At 41.0% G+C, this 14,317-nt stretch overlaps 1 protein-coding gene across 7 annotated transcripts in view; it reads left to right on the top strand.

Moving 5' to 3' along the window:
- LOC307026058 (polycystin-1-like protein 1) overlaps positions 1 to 14,317 on the top strand; it is a 43,751-nt gene that overhangs the window by 16,187 nt on the left and 13,247 nt on the right. For 6 of the 7 annotated variants that reach the window (XM_079661146.1, XM_079661145.1, XM_079661148.1 and 3 more), the window contains 14 exons: positions 232 to 352; positions 684 to 837; positions 1,442 to 1,634; positions 1,930 to 1,986; positions 2,081 to 2,368; positions 3,539 to 3,769; positions 5,531 to 5,644; positions 6,557 to 6,705; positions 7,142 to 7,242; positions 7,711 to 7,909; positions 8,509 to 8,592; positions 9,134 to 9,341; positions 10,547 to 10,653; positions 10,780 to 10,879. In XM_079661146.1, coding sequence (XP_079517272.1) covers positions 232 to 352; positions 684 to 837; positions 1,442 to 1,634; positions 1,930 to 1,986; positions 2,081 to 2,368; positions 3,539 to 3,769; positions 5,531 to 5,644; positions 6,557 to 6,705; positions 7,142 to 7,242; positions 7,711 to 7,909; positions 8,509 to 8,592; positions 9,134 to 9,341; positions 10,547 to 10,653; positions 10,780 to 10,879 — 2,106 coding nt within the window. The remainder of the gene's footprint in view (positions 1 to 231; positions 353 to 683; positions 838 to 1,441; positions 1,635 to 1,929; positions 1,987 to 2,080; positions 2,369 to 3,538; positions 3,770 to 5,530; positions 5,645 to 6,556; positions 6,706 to 7,141; positions 7,243 to 7,710; positions 7,910 to 8,508; positions 8,593 to 9,133; positions 9,342 to 10,546; positions 10,654 to 10,779; positions 10,880 to 14,317) is intronic. The other variant, XM_079661147.1, reaches the window with a different exon arrangement.

Raw genomic sequence — 14,317 nt, 5'->3', positions numbered from 1 at the left:
TCCCTACTTGTTTACACTCGTGTGTGTGTGTGTGTGTGTGTGTGTGTGTGTGTGTGTGTGTGTGTGTGTGTGTGTGTGTGTGTGTGTGTGTGTGTGTGTGTGTGTGTGTGTGTGTGTGTGTGTGTGTGTGTGTGTGTGTGTGTGTGTGTGTGTGTGTGTGTGTGTGTGTGTGTGTGTGTGTGTGTGTGTGTGTGTGTGTGTGTGTGTGTGTGTGTGTGTGTGTGTGTGTAGGATTTATTGTATGAGTACAGCATCAGTGTAGGAGATGGGCCTCGGAGGACGCTCTATGCAGGCAGAGACTTCCAGTACTACTTCAGCCTGCCCTCTGGTGACCCCGCTGATCAATACAAAGGTACAAATCGATCACATGTACTCTGATTGATATCTTTTATAGTATATTACATTTCATTTAGTGACATATCCAAAGCGACTTACAATAGGTGCATACAACCATGCAGAAAGAAACCCTGCAGGTACATCTCCTGTCTATAAGCCCAACCAGATTCAATGCTACTGCAACAGCTTCACTTAAAGCCAAATCCTTTGTAAGCGCTATGTACAGAAGATGTTTTTAATAATTTTGTATCAAAGATGCAGTCTAAACAAGTGAGTTTTCAGTCTGCAACAGAATGCGTGTAACCTCTCTGATGTCCTGACAGTAAAACTTCTTAATTGTTTTGCAGTAACTATTTTCACAGAGATCAGAAGCAGCTCATATGGGACGGCCACTAAACCCTGTCCTGTCACCGTGGAAGTCCAACCCAGCTTCTCCAGAGACTCCTCCTCTTCCTCCTCTTCCTCCTCTTCTTTCTCTCACCCTGACCCTGACCTGGAGCTGTAAGAATCACCATGTCATCACATCAGCATTATGGTTATGAGCTTATGACTACATTATGTTGCACTCCATATGGACAGAACCTTTTTATTGTTTTTTCATGAACCAACACCACCTTTTTATATATTTATAAACTGAAGATAATAGCTTTTTAATTGCCAATAAGATATTTATCAGTTCTAAATATGTCCTTTAGAGTTAGAGCTGTCCCTAGTGTCTCTTGCTTTACAATCAAAGTTACTAATATGTTTTTAATGAATGAGGCTTTCAATGACACCCTAACAAAATCCCTAATTGATTAATCGGATTCAAATATTTTTTTATTCTTTCAAATCAACTTTCTTTAACAAATATATGTATGTACATTTGTGTCCAGCAAGCAGGAGAGTAAACGTTTTTTGAGCGCAGAGAAATGGTTGTTTTTGAGAAGCTTAACCCCTATAAAAAAGTAATGGAGCAGAATATTACATTTAGAAAACATGCTTTGAATTTTGAATTGGTATCTCTCTTGAAATCACTCTCTTGTTTTATCTCTGGAGCTTTGCAGAACATTTGAAAACGTTGCAGTCTAACTATTCCTACAGTTTGTGTACTCTTTGTCTCCAGTTCAGGGTCGGGTCTGAGGAACCTGTCGGCTCTGGTGCATCTTGGGAACAGTTTGGAGGTTCGTAACTACGTCAGCCTCCTGTCGGGCATCCTGAACCGACTCAGCCTGCACACCGAGGCCAACACACACACACAGAGACACTCACGCAACACACTCATCCACACAGTGTGTGAGCTGGAGAGCAATGGACAGGTAGACACTCACACACAGGCCTTTCTTTAACGGTTATTTATTTCATTGCATCTTGAGTTTTCATTTTTGTGTACATGTTCATTTGTATTGTTATATAACATGGTATGACATTCTTTTTTTCTAAAGCATCTTAAAGTACTTATAAATTAAATGTACATTTCGCCAAACGCTTGCATGAGATAATGCATCATTTGCATATTTAAAAATAATATTTCCTATTGTTTGAATGTGTGAAATCTGCAGGGGAGGTGTTTAATTGTCTGACTTCATTCACCTGTAATCCTCTGAATCTCAGGCATCAATGGAGGACAACATCTGCATTCTCAAAAACCTTTTAGAGGTCACACGTCAGGTAGGTGGAAGGTCGTCTCTTTCATTGACAAATACACACTAATGGATGATGGAAGTTACAAATGGTTACTAACACATCACTTATTCCTGTTCAGGTGACATTAGCGAGTGCTAGACGAGTGACGGCTCACGTTCAGGACGTCTCGCAGCAGTTCTCAGAGTCCGGTGGTCCAGCCTCGTACCGTCTGGAGCAGAAAACCCTCCACAGCCTGCTGTCTCTGCTCTCATTCAGCCTGCAAACCTCCACTAGTGCTGACATTACACAGATGTTAGATCCAGACCCACGTGACGAAGCATCCAGAGGTGGAGGAGGATCCATTTCAACAAAGCAGGTGGAGCATCTGGTAGCTGATATTCTGCAGGCTGCTTCAGACCTGATGCTGGTGAGAGAAAATCAATCAAATTCTATTTATACAGCCCAGTATCAGAAACCACACCTTGGTCTCAGGGTTTTTTACAGTGTGTACAGCATAAGACATCCTCTGTCCTTAGACCCTTGCAGGAAACACTCCCAAACAAACCCCACAATTAACGGGGACACATGTTAGAATCCTCGGGACAGCAACAGAGGAGGATCAGACATGCTATATAGATGTCACATATACAGGTGTAAAAATTGGATAAAAGGAAAGCCAATCACTGCAAGAGTTCTTTGATTGAATGTGTCGTGTGATTGGCCGAGCGTCGCTCACTTTGTGTTTCATGGAATAGGCAGTTAGTATTTGTTAAAAAGTGTATTTATGAAAGTATTAATTGAATAGTGAGATGGTGATGAGATTTTAGGCAATTGAATGCATTTTACATAATGATTATTTAGTATAGGGGGAAAGCTATCAAATAAAGCTCTTTTGGTATCAGAGGTGGATGGAGTCACTGTGATGACGTCCCCTTTTTGTTTGTGGGCGACTGTCTTAAAGTCTTAAAGCCTTGAGTGTATTGTCTTTGTGGTCACCATCTTGATTGATTCGTCTTATTGACTTATTGACAGAATCAGAATTTCTTTATTGACATCATACATAAGTTTAAGGAAATATTGTCGGCATCTCTCACTGCAGAGATAGAGGTAGACACAAATAATTTAAAGCAGTGATGAAAGCAGAGGTAGCAGCGATGACAATGCATATCAAATATTAATATACAGAACGGCAACCTTTAAATATGTTCTTAACTAGATGCTAAGAATAACCACAAATGCTTAAATAACTCCCTTAATATTTATACCTTAACTGTCAAGTGGGAACTAAGAATTCTTTTGTACGTTTTTGTGTTTCTCTTATTTTCCTACGGTACTGTTATGATTGGCCGTGATTAAGAAAATATGAAGGACAGACCATCTATTTCTTTTTTTTTTGAGAAAGGTGCCGGTAATATAAGATTATTTTGAGACATGTTTTGTAAATAATTGTTATGCATTAAGCTGTGCATACCATGAACGAAACAAATACAAATGAAATGAAATACAAAATGGAGGTTGCAGTGTTTGAGGGTGGGGTTGTGGACAGGGAACACGTTACCTCACATGTATCTCACTACTGTCCATTCTCTCCATTCAGAAGTTCATCTTGATGACCAAAGTCCAGGAGCACAGAGTCAGCACCGGTCTCATAGCCTTATACTCATCCTACCAGAACCAAAGCTCCACAGTGATCAGCAGTGGCTCGTCCTCCTTCTCCCTGCCCCCCTCCCTGATCCAGCTCGTTCACGGCAGCAGACCCCGGTGTGTCCTCAGCACTTTAACAGAGCTCCGCCACAGCCCTTTCACCTGGGACCCCTATCACAGGAGGGTGAGACATGCAAGCTATCATGACACTTTTAATGATTTAAAGGTCACCTATTATACAAAATCTACTTCAATCAATCAACATGTGTCCCCTCTTCTTCATGTCTCTTTTACATCAACATGTGTCCCCTCTTATTCATGTCTCTTCTACATCAACATGTGTCCCCTCTTCTTCATTTCCCTTCTACATCACCGTGTGTCCCCTCTTCTCCATGTCTCTTCTACATCAACATGTGTCCCCTCTTCTTCATGTCTCTTCTACATCAACCTGTGTCCCCTCTTCCTCATGTCTCTTCTACATCAACATGTGTCTCCCCTCTTCTCCATGTCTCTTCTACATCAACATGTGTCCCCTCTTCTCCATGTCTCTTCTACATCAACATGTGTCCCCTCTTCTTCATGTCTCTTCTACATCAACCTGTGTCCCCTCTTCCTCATGTCTCTTCTACATCAACATGTGTCTCCCCTCTTCTCCATGTCTCTTCTACATCAACATGTGTCCCCTCTTCTTCATGTCTCTTCTACATCAACATGTGTCCCCTCTTCTTCATGTCTCTTCTACATTAACATGTGTCCCCTCTTCCTCATGTCTCTTCTACATCAACATGTGTCCCCTCTTCTTCATGTCTCTTCTACATTAACATGTGTCCCCTCTTCCTCATGTCTCTTCTACATCAACATGTGTCCCCTCTTCTTCATGTCTCTTCTACATTAACATGTGTCCCCTCTTCCTCATGTCTCTTCTACATCAACATGTGTCCCCTCTTCTTCATGTCTCTTTTACATCAACATGTGTCCCCTCTTATTCATGTCTCTTCTACATCAACATGTGTCCCCTCTTCTTCATGTCCCTTCTACATCACCATGTGTCCCCTCTTCTCCATGTCTCTTCTACATCAACATGTGTCCCCTCTTCTCCATGTCTCTTCTACATCAACATGTGTCCCCTCTTCTCCATGTCTCTTCTACATCAACATGTGTCCCCTCTTCTTCATGTCTCTTCTACATCAACCTGTGTCCCCTCTTCCTCATGTCTCTTCTACATCAACATGTGTCTCCCCTCTTCTCCATGTCTCTTCTACATCAACATGTGTCCCCTCTTCTTCATGTCTCTTCTACATCAACATGTGTCCCCTCTTCTTCATGTCTCTTCTACATTAACATGTGTCCCCTCTTCCTCATGTCTCTTCTACATCAACATGTGTCCCCTCTTCCTCATGTCTTTTCTACATCAACATGTGTCCCCTCTTCTTCATGTCTCTTCTACATCAACATGTGTCCCCTCTATGGAAAGAGACTCTGAAAGTTTCAGGAACAAAGATTCTCTCTCTTTTTGATCCATTTCTATAAAAACCTGTCTGAAAATGAGCTGATCAGATTTTGGCCACTTTGTGATGTCATAACGATGTTTTCTCTTGAGTAACCATTAGCCAATCAGCAACCAAGGTAACCCCCCCCCCCACCTTATCACCTGTATCTCCTCCTAGAGCACCATTGAGTTCTTTTTAACCAAATCTCTCTCAGAGGGGCGTGGGGAGGGGCTCCTTATTTTCATCTAAAGTAACAGACAGAAAATCAGCACTTTGGAAACAGGGCTGAAACAGAGGGCATTATGGGTAATGCTGCAATGATCTGTTTGGTGTTTCAGCCAATTAGAGACAGGCTCTGGATATATCTGAGAGCTGTGATATATTGATGAAAAACAGGATAATAGGAGACCTTTAACAGCAAGGCTTCAGTCTCACGTTGCTCTGCTGATCTCCAGCTGAGTGGACCCGTGGTGGAGCTGAGTCTGAACCAGTGCAGCTCGAGGAGGAAGATCCCAGTGCGCTCCCTCATCGAGCCAATCATCATCCAGCTCAAACAACCATCAAACAACGTATGTCCTTATTTCTTCTTTCACGTGATTATTGATATCCTCTCTGCCTGTGGATACTTTACTTTCAATATTTAGCTGCTTTGTTCTTCTACTCCACTACAGTTCAGAGGTAAATGGTGTACTTTTGCTCCACTAGATTTATGTAATCCCTTTAGTTACTTTACAGATCTGGATGAATGATGTGAAATATAATCAAGTGTTAAATCAGACTTTAGTTCCACCTGGAGTAAATCCACAAGCTACCCTGCAGTATACAAAGTCATTCAAACTAGCTGCACCTTTACCAGCTTTGAGAACACTTTCATGATCAATCATTATAAAACATATCATATCTATTATTCTGAAATGGACCAATCTGCACAATGACTACTTTCACTGTCGCTACTTTCACTATATTTTGATGAGAATACTTTTCTACTTTCACTTGAGGAACATTTTGAATGCAGGACTTTTACTGTAACAGAATATTCCTACACTCTGGGACTATTACTTTTACTCAAGTACAAGATCTGAGTACTTCTACTTTTACTCAAGTACAAGATCTGAGTACTTTTACTTTTACTTAAGTACAAGATCTGAGTACTTTTACTTTTACTTAAGTACAAGATCTGAGTACTTCTACTTTTACTTAAGTACAAGATCTGAGTACTTCTAGTTTTACTTAAGTACAATATCTTTTGAACATCTCTGTTCAATTGTGACCTGTTTTATAACAGCTGTGCCACTTCACTTTCTGACATACTGCATATTTCTTGATTCTAAGAGTACACTTTCATTTTGTATTTCTTTATTTTATCATAGTGTTTAAAATAGCTTTAAGGTTTGTCAATTTTACACAATTGAATGTATCTTATTGTGATTATATGTGCACCATTTTAACTAATTCACCCTGTGATAACTTCTGTCCTGCAGGAGAGCTCTAAGCGCGAGTACGTCCTCCTGCGCAGCCGGGTCAGCCACCACAGCTTCAACTTTACCCAGAAGCACTTGCAGCAGGCCATCCAGCTGAGTGTGGTGTTCACGCCGCCCAGCAAGCCGTTTCCCATCATGCTTCTCTTCAGGTAAGCATCATTATCATCTGATGGTCAGAGCAATATAAAAATAAAACGTAATATTTTTAGCATCACCCCATTTTTGAATTTGTTTTATTTTTTTATTTTTTTTATTGGTTTTATAGGTTTTTATTTATTTTAAGTTTTATTAGCAACATCCCCTTTTTGAATTGTATTATTAAAATATTTTTTTTATATTTTATTGTATTTATACATTTTGTCATTTTACCAAGAGGGATCATTATTTATTATATTTGTATTTTCACACCTTTTACCTCTCTGCCTCCTTGAACTGTGTCATCACGTTGTCCTGCTGCATGTGTGCAGAATGAAAGAGTGAATTCACATGTTGTTAAAGCACTTTGAGCTGCACCTGGTGTGTGAAAAGTGCTACACAAATAAAGCGTTATTATTTTATTAAATGAAAGAGTCTGTGTTGCGGCAGGATGTTTGAGAGGCCGACTCCCAGCATGCACCATCTGCAGGGGATTCACTCCTGGAAGAGCAACGTCACGCGCTTCACTCTGCCCTCATCTTACCTCAGTGGTGAGACTTTTCATCAGATTTACGCCTCCTTCTCCTCCCTCCTAATAACTAATTATTCCTTTAAGTAAAAAAAGAAAAATCATCCGTTGAATCTCAACATTGCCCACAGTTTTTATACAGAATGTCTAACTTTAAACAAGCCTTAAACAAAGTGGAAAATGTCTGAAAATGAAATGCATTGACTTCAAATGTAGTCAATGCATTTCATTGAAGTAGTTTTCCATATTATTGTATTACTCTAACAAATCTAAAATTGACAACATAGAAAATGTGTTCTGATCCTATTGGAGAGAAATCACATTATTATTCAGTGCTTAGTACTAAAAACTAATTATAAGATAAGAAAAATATATATTTCTTCTAATTCAGTTCATCATTCACTCCTACACTATCCATCCAACAATCTCATATTTACTAAAGTCTCTCAAGAATTTCCTGCTGCAGTTATTGAAAAAGAAACCTCTCTAGCTGCAGGTGTTGGTCACGTGGCCCTGCTGGACGCTGATTTTGGGAAAAGGCCTGGTGCCCCCCCCTTGAGTGAGCAGGTGAGCTACCGCCTATCGGTGGACAGCAGCCTGTGTTTGTCCTGGGACGGCCAGCAGGGGGCGTGGTCACCCCGCGGTTGCAGGACTAAGCAAACAGACGCCTCTCCTGACGTCACCTGCAGGTAAGAAAGAGGACACACACACACACACACACACACACACACACACACTGTAAATAACCCAATTTGTGTTCTGTGAAACTGGAAAGGATATTGCATTGTTTTTGTTAGTTTTGTTGCAGTTGTTTATGTCTTAAGTGTAATTTAGCTTGGCTTCCTATTTTGTATGGACATGCTTTTATTTTAAAGACGAGTTTGTGCTGTTGACAAGAACTCGTTGTTGCTATGGAAACAACGTGACGGAGAAAATGAATATTTACATATAACGGCGGCGAAAGCAAAGGATAACGTTTATGTTTAAGTGTTAGCACCCCCCGAAGAGGCACAAGGTTGCTATTAACTATAATATAAAAATGTGGGTTAACTTGTGTCCTAATTCATTTGTATGCTGTTTTGTAGCTTTGCTGGCTGTGTGCAGTTCACTTTTGGTAGTATGTTAAGTGATTGTAATGCGGATGGAGCCTAAATGTATTTGTTACTTGTGTGTCCTTGTGGCTCTTCAGTTGATTCTGGAGTTTCAATCAATTCTAAATCATGGGTCAAGTCTTCAGAGGGAAACACACACATGCTTCAGATAACTGTTTATTGTGGTTTCTGTTCAGTTGTCACCAGCTGAGGCCGCTGACTGTGGAGCGGCAGCAGATCCAAAGCAGCCATGAAACCACACTCCTGGACCCCTTCCTCAGGTAAACCCACCCTCCTCAGAACAGGTGTTTAACCAGAGAAAACTAAATATCCCTCTTTGTTAAACTGTATTTGTTCATGTTCCTTAAAGAGTACATGGTTCAGTGCACAAGAGCATGATCATGTTTTGGTGATCAGTTTTCAAATGTAAAAAATGTAAGTTTTGTAGATGATCTGGCTTCATGGACTGACTGAGAAGCAGGCATTTGCAAAAGAGCTGCAGCATTGAGTGTATTTGTTGATTGATACAAAGAAAAACCTTTTCAAATCCAGTTTTCAGACTCAGATATATAGATGTCTTAGATGCTTTTCTGTTTTATAACATGAAAAAAAAGTGAATATATTTATATTTTGGGCAAAACAAGACATTTAAATACATCACTTTGGACTTTGAGAAACTGGGATTTGTTTGACTATTTTCTGACATTTTATCGACCAACCGATTCATTGCTTTAATTAGGAAATAATCTGCAAATGAATCAGTGATGAAAAGATGTTTTTTTGAATGAGAATGTAAAGATAAGAGTCCATCCTCCCTCTCAGTGTGCGCAGAGACCTGACGGTGCTGCTGGTGCTGCTGCTGTGTTTGAGCCTCTCTGTTCCGGCGCTGCTGCTGAGTTTCAGAGCTGATGTCGCCTCAGAGACTCACCGGAGAGTCCACTACCTCTCCGACAACTCCCCGTGTGACCCGTACCTCTACGCTGTTACCATCCACACCGCGCTCTGCTCTGCAGCACGTATGAGTGCAAAGGTAAGGTTGTTTTTTGTGGGAGAGAAACTCCTTCTGGAAGGAACACAGGGAATTTAGCAGACTGCTGACATGCACAGAAAGCTAGATAGCACACTACAGGAGAGGGAACCCCCCCCCCCCCCAAAACATAATAGTGCCTGTTTAGGTGTTGAATGGATGCATGGTTGGTTTCTCAGCATAATATTGTTCTGTAAAAGAGTTCACTTGACATCCTTCTATGTTTATTGACACTTGCATGCAGTGTTGTAGTACCCTCTCTCCCCTCCCTCCCTTCTCCCCCCTCTATCTCACCTCTCCACCCTGCCCCCACTGGACCGGGACTTTAACACCCCCCCACATACACAGACACAACAAATCCAGCACCAGTCACTTTTTACGCTGCTATGGACATTTTTGCAATTATTGAGTGTTCTTGCATTTTAATGTGTGTTTTTTTTTTTATACCTCGGGACTGTGGGAAACTACGGAGCCCTGGAGGGTTCATAGAGAGAAAAATAAATAAAACGAGGCCACGCTTTATTAACATGTGCGCACAAGTTAATAAAGCGTTTACTACAAAGCAGGATTTGCTATTTACTTTTCATTCATGGAGTATGACGCGCGCTTGTGATTGGTCAAATGTTGCTAACCGTTCAGGTGAACGCGCTCTCAGCCGGACAGAGAAACCCTGGCTGATTTACTGAGTTGATAACCAGCTTCGTAGGACCGCTTAGCGAGATCGCGTTTGTTATGGTTAGTTAAGCCGGGTAACTCAAACATATCCAGGGTCTGTTGAACTGGCTCCGTCGTACAGGGCACTGGAGGCAGTAACGTGTAACTCAGCAGAATCTGAGAAGAGCAGCACCAGCTGCAAAGAGCTGTGCCTTTTACTTCACTGCGTTTCCCTTCATTAGAACAGCTGAATAGAGATCGAGGCTGCTACGTTTAACCACACACACATCTACACACATCGAACTACCAGAGTATTCCCCCTCGTTTTATGAAGGAGATGTCCTGTCACCGGGGCGCATGATGTGTGTGTGTTTGTGCTCAGCTCCGCTCTGTGTGTGTGTGTTCGGTGTGTTTGTGTGCATTTGTTTTCAAATTCAACATTTTTTCTATATCGCTCTTTTATTTGTGATTAGACCTTGTTTTCCTTGACTTGTATTAAACTAAGCTACCCCAAATGATCTGATATTTAAAGGAAACCTCTATGTGTTTAACAGGTGTACATGGTGCTCAAAGGGGAAGATGGTTTCTCACAAACAAGAGAACTCCATGTCCCAGGATGCACTCTGTTCAGGAGGAACTCTCAAGACACCTTTATCATCAGGTGAAGTCCAAAATCTCCACATAAAGTCAATACACAGATGCGTTTTACATCAGTCTCACATCATTATTGAGCTGCTTTGAGTTGTTTTTGCTCATTTAAAAAGGCGGTCTGTCTCTAACCCCACAGTGCAGCCAACAGCCTGGGCCCTGTGTGGGGGGTGCACATCTGGCACGACAACTCTGGACCCTCCCCGAGCTGGAACATCAAACACCTGGACGTGTCCGAGGTAAAGAATGACATCACCACACACATCCTTTACCCCAGGGGTGTCCAAAGCTTTTTCACCGAGTGCCACATGCAGAAGAATATACGAAGGGCTGCGGCCACTCACTCGAGGAGAGGTATATTGTCTCATAGGTTCAGTTATAAATTGTAAAAATCTATCAAATGTAGGTAAATGATTCTTGATACTTGAAACACAACAGCTCTCCATAGGGTTTCATTTATTTTGTTAGTAGCTAATTCCCTATAACAGAAGCTTCAGATTGCTTTTAATAAGAGGAAATATGAAGGGTATATTTCAAGTTTGTTATGTACATTTGTTATTGGGCTTTTTTCTTATCAACTTAGATTTGTCAGAAAAAAAATTGAACTTTAATTAACTGAATTTATTTGAAAATTGGGCTTATTCACACATGAATACTGTGTAATATATTTGAACATGTATTTAAGTACAATACAAGACAAGCAGAAGTTTAATTTGTTGGCCATATTTTTTTATACTTTTTTAATTTGATGAGGGCCGATTCAAAATGGTCCTCGGGCCGCATTTGGCCCCCGGGCCGTAGTTTGGACCGTTCTGCATGAACAGTTCTGACATTTTTGCAGGCGTGTTTGTGAAATATATACGAGCATACGACTGGATAAATGAGAGTTGGTTTACTGCAAGTTTTGTGAGAGTTTTTTTTAAATCGTTCAAGAATTTTCCCTTTTTGTTGGATTCTTCATTTTTCATGGAGGCATTCCCAGGCTCCAAAAACAATGCAACATAAATAGATATAAGGCATAAAACAATACAAATACAATAGACTAATGTGCAAATAATGCAGGAGTAGATGCACACGCAGACACTCCCGCAGCACCCCCCGCTGATCCTTTGTAGTCTTTCATTGTTCTTAGTCCCGCCCACATGTTCCGGGTGTTACAGCCTTTGAAGTCAGATTCCACCTTCTCTTTGTACTGTCTCTTTGCATTGCTGATTGCTCTCCGGAGATAATATTTAGATTTCCTGAACTCCTCCAAATCTCCACCTCTGTGCGCAAGTGCTGTAGCGATGCGTCGACTTCAAAATATCGTCGACGACATATTTCCTCGTCGACGCATCGCCACACACACGTGGGTCACCCAAAACAACAACAAGCCGTTCGCAATCGCACTTTAAACACTATGGAGACTGAAACGGCTACCACCTCCTCCTCACAGGATTGCGCACGAAGCCCTGCAAAAAGCCCCCAAACAAAAACATCTCGCCCTAGCTCTTTCAAATTGAATTTATTGAAATCTCCAATATCAACGTAAGAGCTTGTTCGAGGGGTGCTAACACTTAACCATAAACTTTATCGTTTACTTTCTATGTAGATATTACTTTTCTCCATTAATCTCCGTCCCGTTGTTTCCATAGCAACAACAACTTCCTGTCAACAGCGCTACCTCTCCTTCAAAATAAAAGCATATTCATAAATAGGAACAGCCCTAGTGTGTTGTGCAGCTTGAGTTCTGTGCACTTCGGTAGTGCTAACTATCTTATAGCTCTCCGTGCGGTTTGTTCGTGCTTGGTTGGTTAGTAGTTAATGTTAGCTACCTAGCTAGCGGCGCCAGCTGTGTGTTAGTTAACGTTTGTCAGCATTTAATGTTGGATGGAATGGTAGCTAGTTTACGTCTGCAGAACACCGCTATCTAGCCGCTACTAACCCGGAACGAACAAACTGCACAGAGAGCTAACTCATGTTGTGGTCCTTTACGAGTCAAACATAACATTAGACTAACGTTAGTCAGCTTATAGTATCAATGTATGTCAACTAACGGAGCCAAGCAATGTCCAGGCCAGGGCTGCACGTAAGCTGGTGGCCTGGTGCGCAGTTGTCATGAATGAAGTAATGTTTTTTGGTATTTATTTGAGATACATTATGTTTTTTATAAATCGAACAACAGAAAAATAATCGTTAGATTAGTCGACTAATCGATGAAATAATCGCCCCATTAATCGTTTTCAAAATAATCGTTTCCCCCCAGCACTAGTGCGCGATAGTGCGCGCTTTCAGCTTGCCACTTACCTCGCCATTTATCCAGGGCTTTTGATTCGGGAATGTTGGTACAGAAACCTTCGGTACTACGTCATCGATGCATTTCCCAATATAGCAGATGACCGTATCCGTGTGTGTGTTGATGTTGTTGTCCTCAAACAATCTCCAATCCGTAGATGCAAAGCAATCCTGCAGAGCTGAATCTGATTTGCAGAAGGGAGGGCGAGGGAGAGCCTTATATCCATGTCGAAAAGGGGAATAAACATGGTCCAGTATGTTTCCCCCCCGCGCGTCGGGCAGCTGATGTGTTAGTAGTACTTCGGCAGGAACTCCTTCATGTCGGCGGTGTTAAAATATGGCCACTTTCTGGTTAAAACTGCCATCATTGATCCTGAAAATCCCCCCAAAACCACTACAAATCGGCCACATAATTGTTTTACTTTTGTTATGCCATAATGCCATTCATCTTAATTAACTCAATTTATGCTAAATACGCCAATTTGTTTCTATGTGTCTGCCAGCACAAGAAAGGCTCTTGAGGCCTAGTACCAGGGCCGGTTCTAGCCAAATTGCTGCCCTAGGCAAGATTTTATATATAAAGAATAAATGAAAAATCTCTACAAAATACAAATACCCTACAAAAACAGAAACATATTGATATATGTAATATACGTCAAAATGGCTTCAAATTTATTCAGTATTGTAAAAACATGTTTTAATTGGGGGGTGGACGTCACACCCGCTAGGGGGGTCCAGGGGTATGCCCCCCCCCCCTGGAAGATTTTTTTTGTACATTTTAAAGTAAAATGCTTCAATCTTGTGCACTTTGAGCACACAATTACGAGAGACCTGATCTAGGGGGTACAACTCTAAAACGCCCATATGAAAAAGATCTGTTTACATTTTAATAATCAATAAGTATGTGAACATAACCAATAACCTACCATAGCCAATAACAAATAAATGTAACTTATTTTATTTTTGTTGTTCATTCATATCTTATTTTACCTAGTTAACATTAATTAATTCATGCATATTTTTGTATCTCTCCAACTTTAAATGATATTTTTGGTTTACTGTCCTATAGTATACATTGGAATGATTTCAAACCTGTTTTTATTTATCCTAATAATTATAAAGGAGTGCCTTGGAAATATGTGTTTACATATAATAATAAAACACATATTTGTTTGAGACCCACTGAGATAACTTAGACTAAAATTAAATATCTAAACACTCGGAGAGTCCTTAACCTCACTGAGCCTCTCAGTCTGACAGGAGAGCTCTCCTCCACCCTGGTTGTAGAAACATCTACTTATATCCGTTAGCGCAGCTAGCACCAGATTCTAATAACAACAGCGCCGGTACAGGTGCGCCCTCTCTCTCTCTCTCCCTTGCTCGCTCTCTCGCTACCACGCTCG

Source organism: Notothenia rossii (genome assembly GCF_949606895.1).
Source record: "Notothenia rossii genome assembly, chromosome: 12".
Classification (NCBI taxonomy): domain Eukaryota; kingdom Metazoa; phylum Chordata; class Actinopteri; order Perciformes; family Nototheniidae; genus Notothenia; species Notothenia rossii.
This window is presented reverse-complemented; position numbering and strand designations above follow the sequence as displayed.